At 43.6% G+C, this 25,281-nt stretch overlaps 1 protein-coding gene across 2 annotated transcripts in view; it reads left to right on the top strand.

Annotated features, from left to right (window-relative positions):
* ENPP3 (ectonucleotide pyrophosphatase/phosphodiesterase 3) overlaps window positions 1–25,281 on the top strand; it is a 211,568-nt gene that overhangs the window by 172,250 nt on the left and 14,037 nt on the right. For both annotated transcript variants that reach the window (XM_077289350.1, XM_077289351.1), the window contains exons 19-22: window positions 12,581–12,629; window positions 12,716–12,870; window positions 16,963–17,098; window positions 20,998–21,075. In XM_077289350.1, the coding sequence (XP_077145465.1) occupies window positions 12,581–12,629; window positions 12,716–12,870; window positions 16,963–17,098; window positions 20,998–21,075 (418 nt within the window). The remainder of the gene's footprint in view (window positions 1–12,580; window positions 12,630–12,715; window positions 12,871–16,962; window positions 17,099–20,997; window positions 21,076–25,281) is intronic.

The following is a 25,281-nucleotide window of genomic DNA, read 5'->3' as shown; positions in this document are numbered from 1 at the left end:
TAAGTGCCACGTATCACGTATTTCAGTGCCACGTATTTCAGTGCCACGTATCAAAGTGCCACGTGCCACGTATCAAAGTGCCACGTGCCACATATTTCAGTGCCACGTATCAAAGTGCCACGTGCCACGTATCAAAGTGCCACGTATCAAAGTGCCACGTATCAAAGTGCCACGTGCCACATATTTCAGTGCCACATATTTCAGTGCCACGTGCCACGTATCAAAGTGACTGAGCGCCGGCCCTAAACTGAAAGTGAAAGCACAGCGGTGACGTCACCGCTCTGCTGTTAAGGCCGGCGCTCAGTCAGTGTCAGGAAGCAGAGGCTGGGGGACGCGCAGGTGAGTATGTACTGTTTGTTTTTTTTACTTTTACGCTGGTAACCAGGGTAAACATCGGGTTACTAAGCGCGGCCCTGCGCTTAGCAACCCGATGTCTACCCTGGTTACCCGGGGGCCTCGGCATCGTTGGTCGCTGGAGAGCGGTCTGTGTGACAGCTCTCCAGCGATCAAACAGCGACGCTGCAGCGATCGGCATCGTTGTCTCTATCGCTGCAGCGTCGCTACACACGCTACACACACACACACACACACACACACACACACACACACTCACACACTCCATGCTGCTTCACTGGGGGGCGGGGGCTTCCCTCTTCCTGTCCGACGTCACGTCCGGTCCTGGGTGTCAACCCCTCCGTACAAAGACGCCGACACCCAGGACAAAGGCGCTGTGTGTGCACGTTAATATGGGGCCCTAGGGGGATACGCAGACACGCCGCTGCGTAAAGAATTGACATGTCAATTCTTTTTACGCCGGCGTGTTTGCAGACAAAAGCGCCGCGTTTTTTTGCGGTGTGTCTGAACGGCAAAGTGAATTTCTCATTCACTTTGCCGGCAGACGAAAATGACATTGCGCATTTTTGAAAAGCGCCCGCAAAATAGCGCTCAAAAATGCGCTATGTCTGAAAGTAGCCTTACTGTGTTATTTTCCTCTATATAAAGTAAATAGTTGTCTATTCCAGTACCGTAATTTATTAATTTTCCTGGTGTGGTGGTTCTTTACTTATTAGATGTAATTTTATTCTGATTATATTATGACTATTGGTATGTTATTTTTAGCGCAGGCACTTCTTTGCTTATAGTACTACATACCGCTTTTAATAAAGGTATTTTATAGTATTTTTGATCATTTTATTATTCTTTCCGTGTTTGGGTTTCTTCTTTTGGTTTTATTATTTCCGAATGGTCTGCCATTCTCTCTCACACAGCAGATGTTTCTTATTTATTTTACGCTAATTTGTCACATATTCTATTAATGTTAGTGACTGACATCCATTGATGTGTTTAGTATGTGTTTTAAGGCCTCATTATAGTGAATGGATCCCTCGGGGGATTTAGATGGAAACCCCAAAGTAAGTGTGCAGCATAGAGCGCCAGATGAATGTGATTCCAAACGTTATGTAAAATGTTCCCAATTAAACCTTCGACTAAATCCAGAAAAAAAGATCTGTCTTCTGTTAAAGGAAATATAGGGGGCTTCCATGTTACTGGTAGCACAAATGCTCTGGAAAAGCTAAATGGCTCCCCGCTCCCCAAATGAAATTCATCAAATTCTCTACTCCCAAATCCAAATGCCCCTCTCCCTTCTAAGAACCAGTGTGCCTAAACCACATTTAGTGCCCACATGTTTGGCATTTCTATGGGGATGAGAGCCCCCCTAATTTACAGGTGTGTGTCTCCAGAAGCATGAGCTGGGCATAATGTACTGGTCACTACAACGTACTGGTCACTACAATGGCAGTTTGCAATTTTCACTCAGCAATATCCACTGCTGCCTGTTTCTGGAAACCATCCATGGAGTCAAAATCATAACTACATCTGTACTGTAGATAAATTCCTAAAGGTTTATAATTTCCAAAATGTGGTCACTTGAGGGGGGATTCTGCTTAACTATCACTTAGGGGCTCTTTATATGGAATCTGCAAACTAGTCTAGGAAAATCTGCGCTCCAGGTAGCAAATAGCGCTCCATCCCTCCCGAGTCTCTCCGTATGGCTAAGCAGTACTGTACAGCTACATATTGGGTATTTCTATATTCACAGAAATTGTGGGACAAATTCTGGTGCCATTTTTAACCATTTCCCAGTGCGAAAATGTAAAACCTGGAGCTAACACACAATCTTGGTGGTAAAACTGTAAATTATTTTTTCTTCCCTGCCCAATGGTATAAATGTCTGTGACTCACCTGTGGTGTCCATATAATCACTGCACCCCTAGATAAATTCATTGAGAGGTTTAATTGGTAAAATGGGGTCACTTATGGGGGGTTCTGCTGTGTTGGCACCTCAGGGGCTCTGTCAATGCAACATGGCACCCTCAAAGAAGTGCAGCAAAATCTGCACTGTAATATGCCGCTACATCCCGTCTGAGCTTTGCACTGTGCCTCAAAAGTAGTTTTTGACCACATATCGGTGTCGGTGAACTCAGGAGAAATTGCACAACAAATTTTGGGGTCCATTTTCTCCTTTTGCCCTTGTGAAAATACAAAATTTGTAGCTAAAATGATTTTTGTGGGAACATTTTTTATTTTCATGGCCTAACGTTAAAACTTCTGTGGAGCACCTGGGGGTTCAAGGTACTCAATACACATCTAAATAAGGTCCCAAAGGCAGGGCCGGACTGGCCATCGGGCAGTTCTGGCAAATGCCAGAAGGGCCGGTGGCAGTAGTGGGCCGCTCGAGTGTGCCGCTGTCGGCACACTCTCCCCGCTGTCGGCGCACTCCCGGCGTCATAGACGCCGGTACAGTTGAATGCAATGATGGAGGAGAGAGCGTCTGCTGACGCTTCCTCTCCCATCATTCCCCGCTCTGCCTGCCGCTGACACTGCGGGTGCGCGATGACGTCATATCATCGTGCACCTGCTGTGTGACCGGGCGGGCAGACTGCGACTGCTGAGACCAGAGCCAGAGCAGCGCGGGGCAGGACGAAAGGTGAGTAGAGTGGTTTTTTTTTTTTTTTTATCAATGATTGATGACTGGATTATGAAGCTATGGGGGGGGGGGGGCTGTGCTGCATTCCATTCTATGGGCCTCTGCTGCATTATATTCTATGGGGCTGTGCTGCATTCCATTCTATGGGCCTCTGCTGCATTATATTCTATGGGCCTGTGCTGCATTCCATTCTATGGACCTGTGCTGCATTATATTCTATGGGCCTGTGCTGCATTGTATTCTATGGGCCTGTGCTGCATTCCATTCTATGGGCCTGTGCTGCATTCCATTCTATGGGCCTGTGCTGCATTCCATTCTATGGGCCTGTGCTGCATTCCATTCTATGGGCCTGTGCTGCATTATATTCTATGGGCCTGTGCTGCATTATATTCTATGGGGCTGTGCTGCATTCCATTCTATGGGTCTGTGCTGCATTATATTCTATGGGGCTGTGCTGCATTATATTCTATGGGGCTGTGCTGCATTACATTCTATGGGCCTGTGCTGCATTATATTCTATGGGGCTGTGCTGCATTATATTCTATGGGGCTGTGCTGCATTACATTCTATGGGCCTGTGCTGCATTATATTCTATGGGCCTGTGCTGCATTATATTCTATGGGGCTGTGCTGCATTCCATTCTATGGGCCTGTGCTGCATTATATTGTATGGGGGCTGTGCTGCATTGCATTCTATGGGGCTGTGGTGCATTACATTCTATGGGGCTGTGCTGCATTATATTGTATGGGGGCTGTGCTGCATTACATTCTATGGGGCTGTGCTGCATTATATTGTATGGTGGCTGGCTGCATTACATTCTATGGTGGCTGGCTGCATTACATTCTATGGTGGCTGTGCTGCATTACATTCTATGGGGGCTGTGCTGCATTACATTCTATGGGGGCTGGCTGTATTACATTCTATGGGGGCTGGCTGTATTACATTCTATGGGGGCTGTGCAGCATTACATTCTATGGGGCTGTGCTGTATTATAGTCTATGGGGGCTGGCTGTATTACATTCTATGGGGGCTGTGCAGCATTACATTCTGTGGGGCTGTGCTGTATTATAGTCTATAGGGGCTGGCTGTATTACATTCTGTGGGGGCTGGCTGCATTACATTCTATGGGGGCTGTGCTGCATTACATTCTATGGGGGCTGGCTGTATTACATTCTATGGGGGCTGGCTGTATTACATTCTATGGGGGCTGGCTGTATTACATTCTATGGGGGCTGGCTGTATTACATTCTATGGGGCTGTGCTGCATTACATTCTATGGGGGCTGTGCTGCATTACATTCTATGGGGGCTGTGGAGCATTACATTCTATGGGGCTGTGCTGTATTATAATCTATGGGGGCTGGCTGTATTACATTCTATGGGGCTGGCTGTATTACATTCTATGGGGGCTGGCTGTATTACATTCTATGGGGCTGTGCTGCATTACATTCTATGGGGGCTGTGCTGCATTACATTCTATGGGGGCTGTGCTGCATTACATTCTATGGGGGCTGGCTGTATTACATTCTATGGGGGCTGTGCTGTATTACATTCTATGGGGGCTGTGCAGCATTACATTCTATGGGGCTGGCTGTATTACATTCTATGGGGGCTGGCTGTATTACATTCTATGGGGGCTGTGCTGTATTACATTCTATGGGGGCTGAGCTGTAATGCTGGATACAGCTGTAATTATATGTTATATAGTCGTGTTACACTCCCCTCACTTCTAGTAACCTACAAGTGTACAAAGATATTATACAGTCACCATGTGACAAGTGGGCCTGTGTGACTTCAAATACCAGGGCTGAATTTTAGTCCCAGTCCGGCCCTGCCCAAAGGGGTCTAGTTTCCAAACTGGTGTCACTTGTGGGGGGTTTCCTCTGGTTCGGCACATCAGGGGCTCTCTAAATGCAACATGGCAACCACTAATTATTCCAGCATATTTTACATTCAAGTTTGGGCTCTTTGTATAAGGAGGACATAGCTGAACTAGGACCGGTGAACAGAAGAGCGACCAAGGTTACTAAAAGAACAGGTGAACTGCAATATTAAGATATATTATAACTTTGAGTTATTGAAAAAATGAAGGCTTAAAAAGAACCTGTTAGCAGAATTTAACCCTATAAAGTAAAGGCATGGCCATAATGGTGCCGCTATACTGGTTAAATTGATAACTGCCAGTCAGTGGTTGTTGTTTAATTAGCCTCAAAAGTTTTTTCTAATGATGTCTTCTGTGCATCAAGGTGGGCCTTGTTGTAGGGTCTTTTTTTGCTTCTTCGCCAGCCTCCTGTGATTCTTCTACATGTCACTAATTACTCAGTGCACAAAAAAGAAAAAATAGGACACGCACACTTTTAGTATTAAATTAATGCACAGGTGCACAAATACGCTATGTGGCTAATATACAAACATTTACATACATGGTGCACCAGCACACTTTGACTAATGAATACATTAATTCCAATATTGCTGCCAACATTAAAAATGTAAAGGTACTTAGTTATAGTTCTTTGATTAAAGAGCGCAAAATCCATCCAACCACGTCAAGGTGACCTTTTAATATGGAGGGTCACTATCACTAAATCTCTTACCTCTCTATGTGCCAAAACAGCCACATGTGAATGGGGAAAGAAAAGGAAATGGCATCTTCATTAAGCTAGGATCTCCATCTGAGCATGCACGGCTTCCAGGGCAATTTTATTGAAGCACTGAAGACTGTCTGTGGAATTACTGTGTGCACGCACCGACCACCCCAATGATGGCGGACAGACAGGTAACTGAATGATCAGTGACCTGAAAAAGAATCACAGAAGGTTGCTGGATGGGTGGAGGAGCAGAGAAGACCCTAACCTCTATGCCTGCCACCAATGCACAGATATATCATTAGAAGAAAACGTTAGAGGCTAATTAAACAACAATCAATGATTGGATTCCTTCCACGTATCAATTTAATCAGCATAGCTGTGCCATTGTGCCCATGCCTGTACTTGATAGTGTTAAGTCCTGAAGACAGGTTCTCTTTAAGGCCAATCTTATCACAGTATACTGATATATGAAGGGGCAGTACAGATATCTTTATAATGATCTTTTACACCTAGGCCAACAATTATGACAAGGGGGCATTGTCATGTCGGACGCTGTTCAGACCAGGTCTTCCGACAGACAGCGGTAATTCCGCTTTTGTCCACTATGCGCTCATTGGCGTCGGCTAGATTTTATCTAGCTGGTCCGGGGTTAATTTACCTGGTGATCGGATTGGAAGCTGGGCCATGCCCACTGCCTTTAAATAGTTCTCCTGAACATTGGGCGTCGCCAATTATAGCTTCAGTCTAGTGCTTGGTTATCTCGGTCTAGAGTGGTGAGCTAGTAGTTGAAGTATCGTATCTGGTGGTGTATTTCCCTTTGTCTTATTTACTCCTTCCTATATTTGTATTTATTTTGCCCTGCACATTTATAGTGTATTCCTGAGTGACTGTGGCGTGGAGTATATTTTCCGTTATCCTTGTCTGTGCTAACTGTGGGTATTGGTGTATGATCTTTTCACTGGGTGGAGGGTGGTGGTTTCAGCCTAGGGTTGAAACAGGAGACAGGGCGAGGGTCGAGGCCTAGACATGCACACCATCAGTGTAAACTCTAGGTAGAGGGTCAGTCAGGATTTCCCTAGTCTGAGGGAAATTGCAGGGGCCCGGGTTATTAGCTCTCGCCCACCTAGCATTCCCGTGACATTATAATCGGCCAACATTATTTCCATGGATCCCATGATTTCCATAAACCGCCAGTTGAGGGCGCTGTTCCTACAGGTCACTGAGTTGAGGGGGGCAGTGCAGCAACAGGGACTAGCAGTATCTAATGTGCAAACCGGAGTTACAGGTAAAGTTGCTGAGCCTAAGTTTCCTTTGCCTGAAAAATTTGCTGGGGAACGCAGTAAATTTGTTACTTTTCGTGAAGCTTGCAAACTGTATTTTCGGATGCGTCCGATCTCCTCCGGTAATGAGGCTCAGCGTGTGGGCCTGGTGTTGTCATTATTAAGCGGGGATCCCCAAGCATGGGCGTTTTCTTTGCCATCTGATTCTGCTGCATTTAACTCTGTGGAGAGTTTTTTTCCCTTTCTTGGAAATATTTACAATGAACATGACAGAATGGCTCTAGCAGAATCTAAGATACGCACTATTCGCCAGGGGGAGCGATTTGCAGAGGATTACTGTTCTGAATTTCGCCGCTGGGCGGTCGACACTCAGTGGAATGATTCCCTGCTGCAGAGTCACTTTATTCATGGAGTTTCTGATAGGGTTAAAAAAGCCCTCCTGATGTACGAGACTCCTACTTCACTAGATTCCGCTATGAGTCTTGTTGTCCGCATTGATCGCCATTTGCGTCTGGGGGAGCATGAGACGCCGCCTGTGGGAGGAGGTTTAGGTTCACGTGAGGTTGCTGCAGGTGAGCCCACGGAACCTATGCAAATCGCAGGGGTATCACATGTTAAGCATCGTGCTCCTGTACTCAGGAAGCAGGGAGCCTGTTTTTTCTGCGGTAAAACTGGTCATTTTATTAATATCTGCCCTCTGCTGTCAAAGAAAAATGCAATGGCGGAAAAACTTCTAAGCTCAGAGGGTGTGGAGGAGTCCAATCTGAGCTTATGTATATCCTCCATGATGGTTTCTCAGTGCAGAGAGCTGCCAATCACTGCTTTTGCGGATAGTGGTTCTGCCACAAATCTCATTGATGAGGAGTTTGCACGCACTGCTGGTTTTAGGATCGAAAAACTGCCTCATCCTATCCGCGTGGTCACCATTAATTCTGCTCCTCTCCCACAGGGGGAGATTACTGAGTTTGTGGCTGAGATTAAACTCCACATTGGGGTTCTTCATTTCGAGCAGGTTACATGTAAGGTGCTCAAGAGTCTTCCGGCACAATTGGTTCTGGGTTTTCCATGGTTGTCTACACACAACCCGGTGATTGACTGGAAAACTCAGGACATAATTCAGTGGAGTGATTTCTGTCAGGAGAATTGCTTGGCCACATGTGTGTCCGCGGTGACTTCAAGCATTCCTGAGTCACTTCTGGATTTTGCGGATGTGTTCTCAGAGAAGGGTTGCTCAGAATTGCCACCACATCGTCCCTATGACTGTACTATCAGGTTTAAGCCAGGGGCTAAATTGCCTAAAGCAAGGATGTTTAACATCTCCGGTCCGGAGAGACAAGCGCTAAAGGATTACATTGCTGAAAGTTTGAGCAAAGGGCACATCAGGCCTTGATCCTCACCTGTGGCAGCAGGGTTCTTCTTCGTTAAGAAGAAAGATGGTGGACTACGGCCGTGTCTGGATTTCAGGGAGTTAAACCAGATTACGATTCGTTATCCATACCCTATGCCATTGATACCGGATTTGTTTAACCAGGTGGCAGGTGCTAAGTGGTTTACCAAGCTTGACCTCAGGGGGGCGTACAACCTCATAAGAGTCCGTCAAGGTGATGAGTGGAAGACGGCTTTTAATACCCCTGAGGGTCATTTTGAAAATTTGGTGATGCCATTTGGGTTGACAAACGCACCTGCAGGGTTTCAGCATTTCATAAATGATGTGTTCTCGCATGTTTTGGGGAAATTCGTTATTGTGTACCTAGATGACATTCTCATATATTCTTGCGACCGTGATACTCATTTAGATCATGTCAGGCAGGTGTTACAGCTTCTCAGAGAGAATAAGCTGTATGCTAAACTTGAGAAATGTGTGTTTTCGGTACAGGAGTTGCCTTTCTTGGGCTATATTGTGTCTGCTTCTGGCTTTAAAATGGACGCCGCTAAGGTGCAAGCGGTGTTGCATTGGGAAGGCCGGATAACCTGAAAGCACTTCAGCGGTTCCTTGGGTTTTCTAACTGCTATAGGAAATTTATCAAGGATTTTTCCATCATTGCTAAACTGCTAACTGACATGACAAAAAAGAGTACCAATTTCTCCGTTTGGCCTGAGGCTGCTGTGTGCGCATTCGAATCTCTTAAGAACAGGTTTGTTTCGGCCCCCATTCTTGTGCAGCCAGATGTATCGAAACCTTTTGTGGTGATGCACACCATCAGTGTAAACTCTAGGTAGAGGGTCAGTCAGGATTTCCCTAGTCTGAGGGAAATTGCAGGGGCCCGGGTTATTAGCTCTTGCCCACCTAGCATTCCCGTGACAGGCATCCTCAACATTTAGAGCAAAGAAGGTTTAATCATAATCGCAGAAGGCAATTCTTTACTGTATGAGCAGTGAGACTATGGAACTCTGACAAAAATAAAGTTGTAATACTCATGGGATGGGGTATTTTTTATTAAAGGGAAGTCGGGAGTCGGGACATTGCTTGTTATTACAAGCACTATCCAATTAGATCTATCTAGGAGGAAGGGAATAACCCTTTTATCTGTCTCTTTGGTCTAAACCAGTGTTTCCCAAACTCCAGTCCTCACGGACTCCACGGGTCATATTTTCAGGATTTCCTTAGTATTGCGCAAGTATTGGAAGTATCATCAAGGCATCAGGAATTGTCTCACCTGTGCAACACTATGGAAATCCTGAAAATATGACCCGTGGGGTCTGTGAGGACTTGGAGTTTGGGAAATACTGGGCTAAACCATCTAGGTATTGTGTCTCTGTATCCTTCCCTATCAGACAAATATAAAACTTAAGCCCACCAAACACATTAGACTGATCTGGAACGAAACCACTGAAAACAACAAGTTCGGCCGACAGTCTAATGTATATGGGGTCCTCAGACAGATGGCTTGTAGGGAAGTTAAGGATCTGGCATGTCTAATTTTGAACTGTCGATCTCTTTGTTCTCCCAATGATAAGCCACCGGGTAACGTCTCTCTCATAGAGAACACAGCATTGAATGCTCCTGTGCATGTGAGAGTCGTCAAGATAGCTGAATGCCGAACTATCAGCATAAACCATCCTTTGGTCGTTCGATATCTAAGATGTATGGCGGGCTTCAGACACTTTCACATTTGCATTCCATCTGAATTTTAATTTAGAATGGAAATCACAGTGCACCTATGGATCCCTCTGATCACAGATACCAACACCACTCAATGGACCACATTGATATCTATATATATAATTGTCTAAGGGGTACTTCCGTCTGTCTGTCCCGGATATTCATTGGTCGCGGCCTCTGTCTGTCATGGAAATCCAAGTCACTGATTGGCCGTGGCAAAACAGCCACGACCAATCAGCGATCGCCATGGTCCGATTAGTCCCTCCCTACTCCCCAGCAGTCAGTGCCCGGCGCCCACTCCATACTCCCCGCAGTCACCGCTCACACAGGGTTAATGCCAGCGGTAACGGACCGCTTTATGCCGTGGGTAACTCACTCCATTACCGCCGCTATTAACAATGTGTGACCAAGTTTTTGCTATTGATGCTGCCTATGCAGCCTCAATAGTAAAAACATCTAATGTTAAAAATTTAAAAAAAATAAAAAATCATTATATACTCACCTTCCGCCGCCTTTCCCGCTCCTCACGATGCTCCGGTGACCACTCCATGCAAGCAGCAAGTTCCGGTGGCAAGGATGGTATGGGAGAAGGACCTGCCATGACGTCACGGTCCTGTGACCGCGACATCATCACAGTGCCTGCGCGAGACGGACCTGCCATGACGTTACGGTCATGTGACCGCGACGTCATCACACCCTGGGACCGGAAGCTGCCGCCTACACCGCACACAGGCGACAGAACTACAAGGGGCCCTCAGAAGGTGAGCATATGTTTATTTTTTATTTTTTAACTTGTGACATACGTGGCTGGGCAATATACTACATAGCTGGGCAATATACTACGTGGCTGGGCAATATACTACGTGGCTCTGCTGTATACTACGTCACTGGGCAATATACTGCGTAACTGGGCAATATACTACGTGGCTGGGCAATATACTACGTCACTGGGCAATATACTACGTAACTGGGCAATATACTACGTGGCTGGGCAATATACTACGTGGCTGGGCAATACACTACGTGGACATGCATATTCTAGAATGCCCGATGCGTTAGAATCGGGCCACCATCTAGTCTACTATATAATTGTCGAAGGGTCACTTCCTTCTGTCTGTCCGTCTGTCTGTCTCTCATGGATATTCATTGGTCGCGGCCTCTGTCTGTCATGGAAATCCAAGTCGCTGATTGGTTGCGGCAAAACGGCCACGACCAATCAGCGACGGGCACAGTCCGGTGGCAAAATGGCCGCTCCTTACTCCCCGCCGTCAGTGCCCGGCGCCTGCTCCATACTCCCCTCCAGTCAGCGCTCACACAGGGTTAATGGCAGCGGTAACAGAACGCATTATGCCACGGGTAACGCACTCCGTTACCGCTGCTATTAACTCTGTGTGTCCCCAACTTTTTACTAAATGCCTATGCCTATGCAGCATCAATAGTAAAAAATGTAATGTTAAAAATAATAAAAAAAAAACAAAAAACCTGCTATTCTCACCCTCTGTAGTCCGCCGAGCCGTACGCGGCTGCCGCCATCTTCCGTTCCCAGAGATGCATTGTGAAATTACCCAGAAGACTTAGCGGTCTCATCTCCAGAGCTTCGGTGGATCCCGGTGGGTGAGTATACCACTATTTTTTATTTTAATTATTTTTTTAACAGGGACATGGTGCCCACACTGCTAAATACTGCATGGGCTGTGTGATATACTGTGGGGGCTGTGCAGTATACTACATGGGCAGTGTGATATACTGCGTGGGCTGTGTGATATACTGCGGGGGCTGTGCTATATACTACATGGGCAATGTGATATACTGCGTGGGCTCTGTGATATACTGCGTGGGCTGTGCTATATACTACATGGGCAGTGTGATATACTGCGTGGGCTGTGTGATATACTGCGGGGGCTGTGCTATATACAACATGGGCAGTGTGATATACTGCGTGGGCTGTGTGATATACTGCGGGGGCTGTGCTATTTACTACATGGGCAGTGTTATATACTACGTGGGCTGTGTGATATACTGCGGGGGCTGTGCTATATACTACATGGGCAGTGTTATATACTACGTGGGCTGTGTGATATACTGCGGGGGCTGTGCTATATACTACATGGGCAGTGTTATAAACTGCATGGGCTGCGTTATATACTGCGTGGGCTGTGCTATATACTACGTGCCCTGTGTTATATACTGCGTGGTGTGTGTTATACACTGCGTGGCTGCTATATACTGCATGGGCTGTGTTATGTACTGCGTGGCCTGTATTAACGCATCAGGTATTCTAGAATATGTATGTATGTATATAGCAGCCACATAGTATATAGTACAGGCTATTTGTCTGCTATATACTACATGCCTCCTATATACTACATGGCCTGTGCTATATACAATGTGGCTGCTATATACATACATACATACATACACATTCTAGAATACCCGATGCGTTAGAATCGGGCCACCATCTAGTAATTTATAATGATGCCCATCAAGCATCAATATGTTTTTTTTTACTGCTGAGATAGCTTACAAGGTAGTATCTAATGACAGTGTTAATGTAGCCTTAGTCTGATTTCATGCCATATTAACAACAGATAAATGACAGTATTTCATTTTTATCACTTCAGACTGATGAAGCCATGCTCAATGGAAGATTAACCCTTGCTCAAGAAAGCAGTGAGTAACATAAGAAATGTTTTACCTTTAGATCGAAACCTGTTTCTCTGTACTGACTGTAATTACATTTCTGCTTTGCTCTACAGTAAGTCAGTCGGAGGCAAAGAATTTGCCTTATGGAAGGCCCATTAATGTAAATGTAAATAGCACATATTGCCTCCTTCACCATGAAGGCTATGTGAGTGGTTATAGCCAAAATTTATTCATGCCTCTCTGGAGTGCCTATACTGTGGAGACGCAGGTGAGTGCTACACAAAGCATATAGAGAAGAGTGTATTACAAATATGTGTATTTGACCATCTGACTGGGGAATTAGTTATTTAGATTAGTCAATTACTGCATCAGGTAAATAATTGATGACTTTTCTGGGAACCACAGCAATTGATGTCTTAGTACACATTAGACACATACGTTGATGCCCACTGACAATGCACTCTATCTTCCTTTACACAAAACACCTTTTGTTGAAGTACAGGTTTTACGATGTGTGCACAATTATTAATCATTTTGCATTTTTGATGATTAATTTTATTATTGAACAATTACAGTGCTTTGGTCAATCCAATCCTGAACATTTAAGAGCGTAAAAGTGAAGTTTTGTCTTTCTTAAGAGAGTATCTTCTGTGTGCGTTATTATTAGGCAACTGTTAGTGTGCAGAATTATTATGCAACTAAATGAAAAACGTAAATTTTTCCATCTCATTTATTTATTTTCATCTGTTAAAGTAAGAATAAGAACCAAATAACTACATCCTGAATTGTCTCAGCTGTTCTTTGTTGGCCACTCCATCTGGTATATATGCTCGCTGCTGACACTTGGGAGTTGCCAGTGATAGTTCACACTTCCTGGTTTGGTATTGAAAGAGAAGTTCAGTGTTTTGAGAAGGAGGTTGGACAGTTGTTCAGGATATCTCTGCATGGTGTTGGTTTGCAAGTATATCCTCATCCTCTCTTATTTGGTTTCTCCTTCCTATTTCTCCCGTTTCCCACTCTGTTGTTTTGTGAGTGTATTTGTATGATTGTAGTTTTCTTTTATCTGTCTACCCCTGTGAGACTGCTGAGTATAATCCTATACACATCAGCCTCACACTTCCATGGCTGGGGGAGAGAACAGATAAGGATTAAGATGGGAGCATAGCAAGGTACATTACCCCTGCATCTCCACCTTTGCGACCCTGTTGATTGTCTGTAACAAAACTTTTGATGGTTCTGTTATCACACTCCAATATCTTAGCAAGAATGCTGCATGCCTCTGTAAGATTTGTAACAATTGTTCACTTTATAGAGTCAGATATATCTCTTTTTGGCCCATTTTGCCTAAGCTGTCTAATAATTCTTACATTCTGCAGCCCCTCGTGTAAAATAGAAAAACATTATTTTCACCTCATGCACCAGCGAAATTGGTACCAGGTCTCCTGGCACGCTGGTGACATTGTTTCATATAAGTCTCTCAGCATCCGAGTTTTTTCTGGGAAAACTGTGAGTCCTAAATGACGTAACTATTTCAGATGAGCGTCAAGAGAACCAGACATTGCTGGAATGTTGCCGGTGTGGGAACTGAGTGTACAGTTTTTTTTAAATTTTGCATTGAGGACTACAACACCTAAGAAGGGGTTATCAACCCATTTCAGAAAGTGTTTGGAGTGGGAAAAAAATAAGTTAGGTTAAAAAAAATTTGACTCTTTAAATTCGGCAACATACAACTTTTTGGAGCTATATTTGCAAAAATAGATAGTAAGACATAAAAATATATACTGTGGTGCAGTAAAAGGTGTAGTGCTGGACGGAAGCTATATTTCTCCCAGCAGGATAAGTTTTGGCCTGTTATTTTCCTAAGGTTGAGGACCTGCAGTGATGTCACGATCACGTGATCAGCCCATGTGATGGGTACCTCACCTGTGGGTGTGGCTATAGACTATGTAATGGAGTTTCTTTTGTTTGGCACATGTTATTCTGGGTTTGGAGCTGGGCTGGAATGAGCCTGAACTGTTTTTTTCTCTGCCACATATGCCGCAAAGGACGGTGACATGACTGTTAGCAACCCTGGGAATGGCACCTTCTGACTTGGCAGTTGCTTAGTTACGCCCATCCCGTGTAAGGGTGAGTCTGAGACCAGTGGTTCTCCAAGCTGGAGTATGTTTGTTTTTTTCTCTTACTTTCTGTCATGGACTGTTTAAAGTGCCAATAAACCACTGAAGTTTGGACTGTAAGCCTGTGTGTTGCCTCATTACTGCAGCCCTACCTCTGCTCACCCGAGCCAATCCCTACAATACATACATACAGTGGTGTGAAAGTGTTTGCCCCTTCCTGATTTCCAATTCTTTTGCATGTCTGTCACACTTAAATATTTCAGATCACCAAATAAATGTAAATATTAGACAAAGATAACACAGGTAAACACAAAATGCAGTTTTTAGGCTAAGTGCACACGTTGCGGAATTGCCGCGGAAATTTCAGCGGCAATTCCGCAACTCCTTCCGCGGGTATATCGCATGCAGAATTGGCATGCGTATTCACGCTAAACACTAGCGTTTTACAAGCATAATTAGCTTGCAGAATGCTAGCGTTTTCCAAGCAATCTGTAGCATCGCTTGGAAAACTGACAGGTTGGTCACTCTTGTCAAACATAGTGTTTGACAAGTGTGACCAACTTTTTACTATTGGTGCTGCCTATGCAGCATCAATAGTAAAAAGATCTAATGTTAAAAAAATAAAAAAAATAAAAAAATAGTTATTCTCACCTTCTGACGTCACCCAATCTCCCCAGCGGTGCACGCGGCGGCAGGGATGCTGTGTGCGAAGGACCTGGGATGATGTCACGGTCACGTGATCGCGATGTCATCCCAGGTCCTTCACACACAGCATCCCTGGGAACGGAAGCCGCCGCGTGCACCGCTGAGAGGCGGGAGGGCTCCAGGGGCCATCAGAAGGTGAGTATATCACTATTTTTTATTTGTATTCTTTTTTTTAACAATTACATGGTGCCCAGTCCATGGAGGAGAGTCTCCTCTCCTCCATCCTGGGTACCAACCGCACATGATCCGCTTACTAAGCGGATCAATGCATTCCTATGTGTGCGGAATCCCCGCAATTCCGCAAATTAATGAACATGCTGCGTTTTTTTCCGGAATGCGTTTCCGCTCAGGAAAAAAAAAACGCAGCATGTGCATACAAAATGCGGATTGCATTCTTTTAGTAGAATGCTTAATGTGAGCATTTTTTTCGCGGTTTTATCAATTTTTTATAGCGCAAAAACCGCGAAAAATCCAGAACATGTGCACACAGCCTTAAATGAAGGTCTTTATTATTAAGGGAAAAAGAAATCCAAACCTACAGAGCCCTGTGTGAAAAAGTGATTGCCCCCTGCACCTAATAACTGGTCGGGCCACCCTTAACAGCAACAACTGCAATCAAGCCTTTGCGATAACCGGCAATGAGTCTTTTGCAACGCTTTGGGTTAAATTTGGTCACTCATCTTTGTAGAATGGTTGAAATTCAGCCACATTTGAATAAAGAAGCAATGTTTTAATTAAATCAATGGATTATGCAAGTACTACAAATAAATAAATAAAAAACATTGTTTGCCATCTCATGAATACTTTCTAATAAATCCGTGTATATGTGCTTCTCCGAGATCCAACGCCGCTTCCCTCCTCTTCTGAGTGCCATCTCTTCAGACTCTCTGGGTCTCTTTGCTCTGTGTGATATATAGTGGTTTTTACAATGTAGGTCTATGGTATTTCAGAATGAGGCACCAGAGGCTTACACTGTAAGTGAGACTTCCAGCTAAAGTTTTGGATCCAAATAGTCTGAAGTGCGGTGACATCGCTGAGAACAGGAACGTAACGGTGTATATTTATACACAAACTATACCACATCCACATATATACAGATTTATTAAAAAATCTTCACGGAAGTGCTTCTTTAAGGCTCAAACAAGCTGGCTTGCTATGGGGTTAAATCCGTTCTGTTTCTAATGGTTGATGTGATCTGCTCAATTACTAAAAGTTTGTCACAAACATGTTTAAAACTGTACAAACCTTGAAATTGCGCCCTACCTAGTTACATCATGCTGCAGCTTGAGAGTTGCAATTGTCTGCCCAATGTATGACGTTCGCTTGCGGGACTGAGTGACTAAGTTCATAATACAGAACACTCTTTCATTGACTTTCCACTGATTTCATTACTTTTAGTAAGAAACAAAGTTTGCTTCTAGGCTGTCATCATTACTAAGAATGGAAAAATTCAGAAATATGACAAGGTGACCATGATTACTTGATGAATTAGGTATATGGATAAAATGACACTAGGTTTTATGATTGTCCTCCACCAGGGAGAAGGCTCTTCTCTTCCTCCTACGTTATCAGACTGTCTGCGGCCTGACGGTAGAGTCCCAGAGGCAAACAGCCAAAATTGCTCAGAATACTTGCCAGATATGAGCATAACCCACAGCTTCCTCCATCCTCCCAGTAAGTACATTTCTTTAAATAGGGATTTGCAAAAGCTTTAATCATCTGGATGTGGCTGAGCGTAAGTCTAAACCTATTACAAAACAAAAGCGTTGCCAGTTGTGGGCGCCGATGTGGACTGGCAAGGGAAGCACTCTGTATGGTTCTTGTTAAAAAGACACAAACTTCCTATTTGTATGCAGTATCAACATCGCAGTTGGCTCCACTTGAAGGGGCATGAACAAATTTCATCGATTTATCATCGTGCTTGGCTTTGTAGGTACTTTCCATTTTTGAAGCTTTCCAATACAGAAATCCCTTTTAACTTTCCTGTTATGCAACAGTTTTAATATCTTAGCAAAATGTAATGTGGTGTGACTCCAGATCAAAGTATATAATAAAAGAATAATTCTTAAGAAAAGGAAAGATCCTGGAAAAGATGACAGCAGAATAGAGATGACCATCCTCTTTTGATGAAAGAGTCTTTCTATAATTGTTCTAGAGTTAGTTTAATTATTACTAAATGGTATTTATCTGTATTATGATATGAGCTTACATTTTTGCAGACTTTCTAATGGCTGTATTACGGGTTAATTTTTGCACTGACCTGGACTTGGATGACCATCCAATATGGCTACTTTGGTAATCCAAATTGTCACATTATAACGTGAGAGGTAAAATATGTCCATGTTATGGCCATGTGACAACAAGCTGTTCTCATTACCAAAGTCTGTACTGGTCTAGTGTTGTGGCCATAAGAATGCTAAAATTAAGGACCTTTTTTGAACCTTATTAGAGTAAAAAGTCGCACAATAATTAAAAAATGTCGCACTTTAGTCTTCAACTGTGCAAAAATAAAATTATAAAGATTTTACTGCACCAGTGGAGGAGTACAGTTCTGCCAAATAAAATTGTGACATTTCAAAAAGTGACTAATGATGAATTGGTCTAAAACATTTGGATCACCAAAACCATGGTCATAACTCCAAAAAATAAAAAAAACAGACAAAATAAAGTAATGTTAACTTAAAAAGGGAGTAAATTTAATATTGAATAAGGCACAAAAAGGTCACTTTCAGAACCTTTTTTACTCCACTGCAAAAAAAAAAAAAAGAATAAAAGCAATTATGAATCAAGGACTATTCATCAAGACGACTGGCATTGCTCACACTGGTCTTGATGAAGAGGTGTGCCAGAGTCAGACGCTCCTGATTCATTAAGAGGCGCGTGATTCTTAATGTATCAGGAGCATCTGAAAAGTAGTGTTCCTCTCTGTGCATTCCTGCCACAAATCTTACTTGGGTCAAAGACTGAAGTAAGATATGTGGAGTAAAGAACACCACTGCACGTTATGAATTTGATGAGCGGGGTTACCACACATCTGTCCCACTCCAGCTTTGCGTACTTTGTCGACACTGGATAAAAAAAGATGTGAAAATTCTTTAAGTTGCAAACATTTAGCACAGCATCACATTGTGACAACATTTTGTTACTTTTCACAGCTTTTTACCCCAAAATACTGGCACAAAAACTTTGATGGATCGGGGCCGTAATGTATGGCGGGGCATATTTATCAACCTAAATTTTTCAGAATTCAGACATAATTTGCACCAAAAAACTGTCATTCATGATTTGCACATAATTTAGTATGTGATGTAGACACTTGAGTAGTTTCTGTGGAAATTTTCAATTTGGCACCTATTCAGGAATTTTTAATGGATTCACGACTTTTGGTGAAAGTTGCAAAAAAAAAAAAAAAAATGTTTAAAGACAAAAATAAAGAGAAGTTTTTATATAGTGCCAAATTCATGAACTGTATTTTGAAGAATTTAGCACCTAAAAGGACAGTGAATACAAAATAAAAAAGAAAAGTGACTTCAATTGATTACAAATCCTGAATCGGGCCATTAGACCAGACATGAACCATTTTCAGAATCTGATGCATTTTAAGCTTGTTTCGTCTACAGTACATTGGCTAAGGAGGAGTATGCCCCATTGTGTAGACAGTGTAGAGAGGTCATATATATACAGTATAGACCTAAAGTTTGGACACACCTTCTCATTTAAAGATTTTTCTGTATTTTCATGACTATGAAAATTGTACATTCACACTGAAGGCATCAAAACTATGAAATAACACATGTGGAATTATATACTTAACAAAAAAGTGTGAAACAACTGAAAATATGTCTTATATTCTAGGTTCTTCAAAGTATCCATCTTGATTACTGCTTTGCACACTCTTGGCATTCTCCTTGATGAGCTTCAAGAGGTAGTCGGAAATGGTTTTCACTTCACAGATGATCCCTGTCTTGTTTAATAAGGGGGATTTCTTGCCTTTTAGGGTTGGGACCATCAGTTATATTGTGCAGAATCTGGTGGATACACAGCTGATAGTCCTACTGAATAGACTGTTAGAATTTGTATTATTTGTATTATTAAGAAAAAAGCAGCTAAGTAAAGAAAAACGAGTGGCCATCATTACTTTAATAAATGAAGGTCAGTCAGTCCGAAAAATTGGGAAAACTTTGAAAGTGTCCCCAAGTGCAGTTGTAAAAACCATCAAGCGCTACAAAGAAACTGGCTCACATGAGGACCGCCCCAGGAAAGGAAGACCAAGAGTCACCTCTGCTTCTGAGGATAAGTTTATCCAAGTCACCAGCCTCAATTGCAGGTTAACAGCAGCTCAGATTAGAGACCAGGTCAATGCCACACAGAGTTCTAGCAGCAGGCACATCTCTACAACAACTGTTAAGAGGAGATATGTGCAGCAGGCAATCATGGTAAAATAGCTGCTAGGAAACCACTGCTAAGGACAGGCAACAAGCAGAAGAGACTTGTTTGGGCTAAAGAACACAAGGAATGGACATTAGACCAGTGGAAATCTGTGCTTTGGTCTGATGAGTCCAAATTTGAGATCTTTGGTTCCAACCACCGTGTCTTTGTGCGACGCAGAAAAGGTGAATGGATGGACTCTACATGGCTGGTTCCCACCATGAAGCATGGAGGAGGAGGTGTGATGGTGTGGGGGTGCTTTGCTGGTGACACTGTTGGGGATTTATTCAAAATTGAAGGCATACTGAACCAGCATGGCTACCACAGCATCTTGCAGCGGCATGCTATTCCATCCGGTTTGCGTTTAGTTGGACCATCATTTATTTTTCAACAGGACAATGACCCCAAACACACCTCCAGGCTGTGTAAGGGCTATTTGACCAAGAAGGAGAGTGATGGGGTGCTACAACAGATGACCTGGCCTCCACAGTCACCAGACCTGAACCCAATCGAGATGGTTTGGAGTGAGCTGGACCGCAGACTGAAGGCAAAAGGGCCAACAAGTGCTAAGCATCTCTGAGAACACCTTCAAGATTGTTGGAAAACCATTCCCGGTGACTGCCTCTTGAAGCTCATCAAGAGAATGCCAAGAGTGTGCAAAGCAGTCATCAAAGCAAAAAGTGGCTACTTTGAAGAACCTAGAATATAAGACATATTTTCAGTTGTTTCACACTTTTTTGTTAAGTATATAATTCCACATGTGTTAATTCATAGTTTTGATGCCTTCAGTGTGAATGTACAATTTTCATAGTCATGAAAATGCAGAAAAAACTTTAAATGAGAAGGTATGTCCAAACCTTTGGTCTGTACTGTATATATTCCAGATATATACACAATGATTCTTTTTCTTTGAACTAAAACACTTAAAGACCTTTAACTTTTTGGTTGACATGCTTGTTAATTTTTAGCGATTGATGTCCTAATTTTATTTTTTTTTCACACCAGTATTGTGCTTTCTTGAGACTGTTACTGACAGGTTTATTATACTGCTAAAATAGATTAATTGTGAAATTCCCCATTCTTTCAGATTCAAGCTGTCATTGTCATTCACAATTAATTAACAAGTAATTTTTATTTTCTTACAGACTTTAATAGCAGCTCTGTGGAACAGTACGATTCTCTAATTACAAGTAATCTCGTGCCGATGTACAAGGAGTTCCTAAGTGAGTGTAATTCTTACATTGCATATTGGGGTGAATTACAATATATATGCACTCTATGGAATCTGAAGAATATTAAACACATCTTTAGCACCAGTCTCTTTTACAAGGACAATTCTTCTTTCTTTAGATTTTCATTATAATACTCATTAGATCTTGTCTGCAAGACCTACAGTTGTCAGCAGGACATGTTATCAGCATAATGTGTGTGGGTGCATTCTAATTAAAAAGATTGTTTTGGGAAATCTATGTAAATAAAAATTAGTTAAAGGGAACCTGTCACCTCTCAAAATGCTATTTACCTGCAGATATAGTGGTAATTTGCAGGTAGAAAGCGTTACAATGCTCTACAAAAAGTGTGGCTACCCAAAAAAATGAAGCAGCGGCTACAAGGAGGCAATGAAGTTATATTCTCGCTGCAGCCACTTGCTTTTAGTCATTGGGGCAGCGCAGGATGTGGTTCCAGTCACTGCTTCCTGCTGTGATCAGCAGCGTGTTTGTGTGCCAAGCAGGCTGTCAGTCAATGTGCCAGGGAATGATTACAGCACACTTATTTATAGAGATAAGTGACTGTCTGCTCTCTGCACCGCCCTGATGACTGGAAGTGAGTGGCTGCAGGGAGAATACTTAATTTTCACCCTGTAGCTGCTGCTCCAGCAAGCTTGCTAAACAGGATTTAAATGCTATTTACCTGCAGCTTAGCACTATATCTGCAGATAAATAGCGTTTTTGGAGGCAACATGTTCTCTTTAAATGTCAATAACTGTCTGAACCTCTTAATAATGTATACTTCTTACACAATACTGCATAAAGCACGTCACTGAATCCCAAGTAGAGAAAATCTATAACAGAAGGAACCTAAATATTTTCTGAATACTATTAAGACACTTATGAAGACGTCATGAGCGATGCTGTCATTTGTAAAATCATTACAGTATCATATGCAGGGTAGATTTTCTGTAATTCAGTGATACAAAGCTATCAATGATCTCTGCAAGATAAGGAAAAGCTCTACAGGGGTTGGTTACCGTATAGAATGCCCATGAACTTCATGGTCTATGTGAAGTATAGTTGCAAGTATCTTGCACTTTTTAAAGGTATCATTTTGTCCAAGCATTAAGCCACATTCACATTTAAATCACCTTTTACCTAATGACGTATTGCATGTTGTGCAAACGCCTTGACATTTTGGATCAAATGATTACCAGTTACAAGTCAAAAGTGGCCAGTTTTAGTTCCTATTATATTCCCTGTGCTTCCTTGAATATTCAGGCTTTTTATAACTCCACTACACAGTTCCAAAGATATGGGCCATTTTTGTGGCAATTTTTATGGTCTTTTTTTAAGGGGGTGTGGCTCATAGAATTCTGGGGGGTCGGGGGGTGTCTTTTATGCTGCCCTGCATAATTACCCTGTGAGACACAACTTCTTTGCTTTTAAAGACCATAAAAAGTAGCACCAAATAAAAAGACTCATATCTCTGTAACTCTACAGTGGCATGTAAAAGTTTTGGCACCCGTTGTCAAAATTGCTATTATTGGGAACAGTTAAGCAAGTTGAATACGAAATGATCTCTAAAGTTAAAGATGACACATTTCCTTTGTATTTTAGAAAAAAAACAAACGTGTGAACAAACTTCTTGCTTTATTCACCAAAAGTGCTCAGCAGAGGGTAAAACAACATCAGTGTAGACAGTTACATGATATGCGACATCGACGCTTTTCAGGTGATTAAGGGTGTGTTGTCACCTTATATGCAGGACTCCAGCGCTGCAAGGCTACAGTGCTAACCACTGCGCCACCGTGCTGCCCCTGTTAAGGTCATAGTGGCACAAGCCATCTCTTATAGTAACCTGCGGGAGTGTATATACAATAGACCACCAGTATTGTAAACCGTCTAACCGTAACATATACCCGGCCTGGTGGACCTAGCAATGGATACATGAAGAGAGCATGTCTCACCAAGAACTGCATAATAACAGTAATTTTCACCAGGTGTGTCCAAACTTTTACATGCCACTATATGGTAGAGTAATACAAAATAAAATAAAACTGAACACTTTTGACCTGGTGACTGAAATGATCCAGGTCGGGGTTTGCTTTCGGCTTTCTGACCTGGGGGTTAATCTTCTCTGCTTGACTTCTAACCTGCCCCTCCGTTTTCCATTCCTGTTTTGGATTGATCTGTCTGGCGCTGACCATTGGTGTGTTTCTAGCTGTGCTTCCATCTCATCCTCTTGTTACCATGCTCCCGACCGGCTTTTTGACCCCTGACTTGCTTCAGACCTCATACCTGCCTTCCCCTCTGACACCGCATTCCTGGCTGTTGCTTACTTGGCTTGTACGACCTCTCTCTACTGCCCCCTAGCAGTGTTTTCTCAGCTCTACGCATATTCGCTTGAGGTGAGCTCCTGTTACTTCCCTCCTTCGCCCTCTGGTGATTGTCCCTGTACTGCACGACAGTGAGTCCATATGTCACACAGCAGGTACAACACTCTTTTGGTATCTAATATATAATTGCCTAGAATACTACTTCCTGCAATTTGTGCCAACTTCCGTGGCTTTGTCCGGAGCTAATGTCCGGAGCTAATGTCCGGAGATAAGTGACGTCACCAGTGTCCTACACCCAGGCAGAGCACAGGGGCCCCAGGCAGCATATGGGGCCCCAGGCAGAGCACAGTGGCCCCAGGCAGAGCACAGGGGCCCCAGGCAGCATATGGGGCCCCAGGCAGAGCACAGTGGCCCCAGGCAGAGCACAGGGGCCCCAGGCAGCATATGGGGCCCCAGGCAGAGCACAGTGGCCCCAGGCAGAGCACAGGGGCCCCAGGCAGCATATGGGGCCCCAGGCAGAGCACAGTGGTCCCAGGCAGAGCACAGGGGCCCCAGGCAGCCTATGGGGCCCCAGGCAGAGCACAGTGGCCCCAGGCAGAACATGGGGCCCCAGGCAGAGCACAGGGGCCCCAGGCAGAGCACAGGGGCCCCAGGCAGAGCACAGGGGCCCCAGGCAGCATATGGGGCCCCAGGCAGAGCACAGTGGTCCCAGGTAGAGCACAGGGGCCCCAGGCAGCCTATGGGGCCCCAGGCAGAGCACAGGGGCCCCAGGCAGCCTATGGGGCCCCAGGCAGAGCACAGGGGCCCCAGGCAGCATATGGGGCCCCAGGCAGAGCACAGTGGCCCCAGGCAGAGCACAGGGGCCCCAGGCAGAACATGGGGCCCCAGGCAGCATATGGGGCCCCAGGCAGAGCACAGGGGCCCCAGGCAGCATATGGGGCCCCAGGCAGAGCACAGCGATATTTTGGACCACTGCGGTGTTTCAGACCCCCTGTGTGATGTCTGGGGCCCTGTTCTTAAGTATATTAAAGATTAAAGTAACGTATATTAAAGTATATTATAGATCAAATTTGACACGTTTATGAGCACCATTGAGTGATATACTCAAGAATGACATAATTTTTCAACATTTTATGGTTTCAAACTGTAAACACTCAGAGTTTTTTTTACTTCAACCAGAAAACCTTAACGGTTCATAAAAAACTTGACTGTTCAGGATATGATAAAAGTCATAGTATTCTGAATCTTTAACTTATAAAGATACCTTTACATGGGGTGATTATTGGTTCCAGAGAGGCTTTCGGCCGATAATCGTACACATGGCTGGTGACAGGACAATACAATATAAACGTTCAAAGGTAAACACTGATAACATTAAAATCTAATATATAATTGCCTAGAATACTACTTCCGGCAATTTGTGCCAACTTCCGTGGCTTTGTCCGGAGATAATGTCCGGAGATAAGTGACGTCACCAGCGTCCTACATCCGCTCAGGGTGGACAAAGATATATGCCTTCGTGGTGTGCGGCACTTTTCTGATTGGTTGCCGCCTGCCACGAGCGACCAATCAGAAATGTGCCGTACTGTCAAGAATTGTCAAGAGCTGGTGAGTGCAGCCATTTTTTGTTCTTTCTTACTATTATTTATTAATTGTATTATTCTTACATTTGAATAAATAAAGTATATATGGATTCTAGACTCCCGATTCTTTAGAATCGGGCTGCCATCTAGTTAATACATAAAAAAAGACACAGATACATGCATACACATGGTACATATGGGACAGAATATAAGAACAGATAAAGCGTGAGCTGGCGAAACTCAAGTCCACCACCTTGGAGATCCCATTGTGAATTGTAATGAGATTGTTTATCATG

The sequence above is a fragment of the Ranitomeya variabilis genome, chromosome 2, assembly GCF_051348905.1.
Source record: "Ranitomeya variabilis isolate aRanVar5 chromosome 2, aRanVar5.hap1, whole genome shotgun sequence".
Taxonomy (NCBI): domain Eukaryota; kingdom Metazoa; phylum Chordata; class Amphibia; order Anura; family Dendrobatidae; genus Ranitomeya; species Ranitomeya variabilis.
The sequence above is the reverse complement of the archived record's forward strand: the minus strand, read 5'-3'. Positions and strand labels throughout refer to the sequence as shown.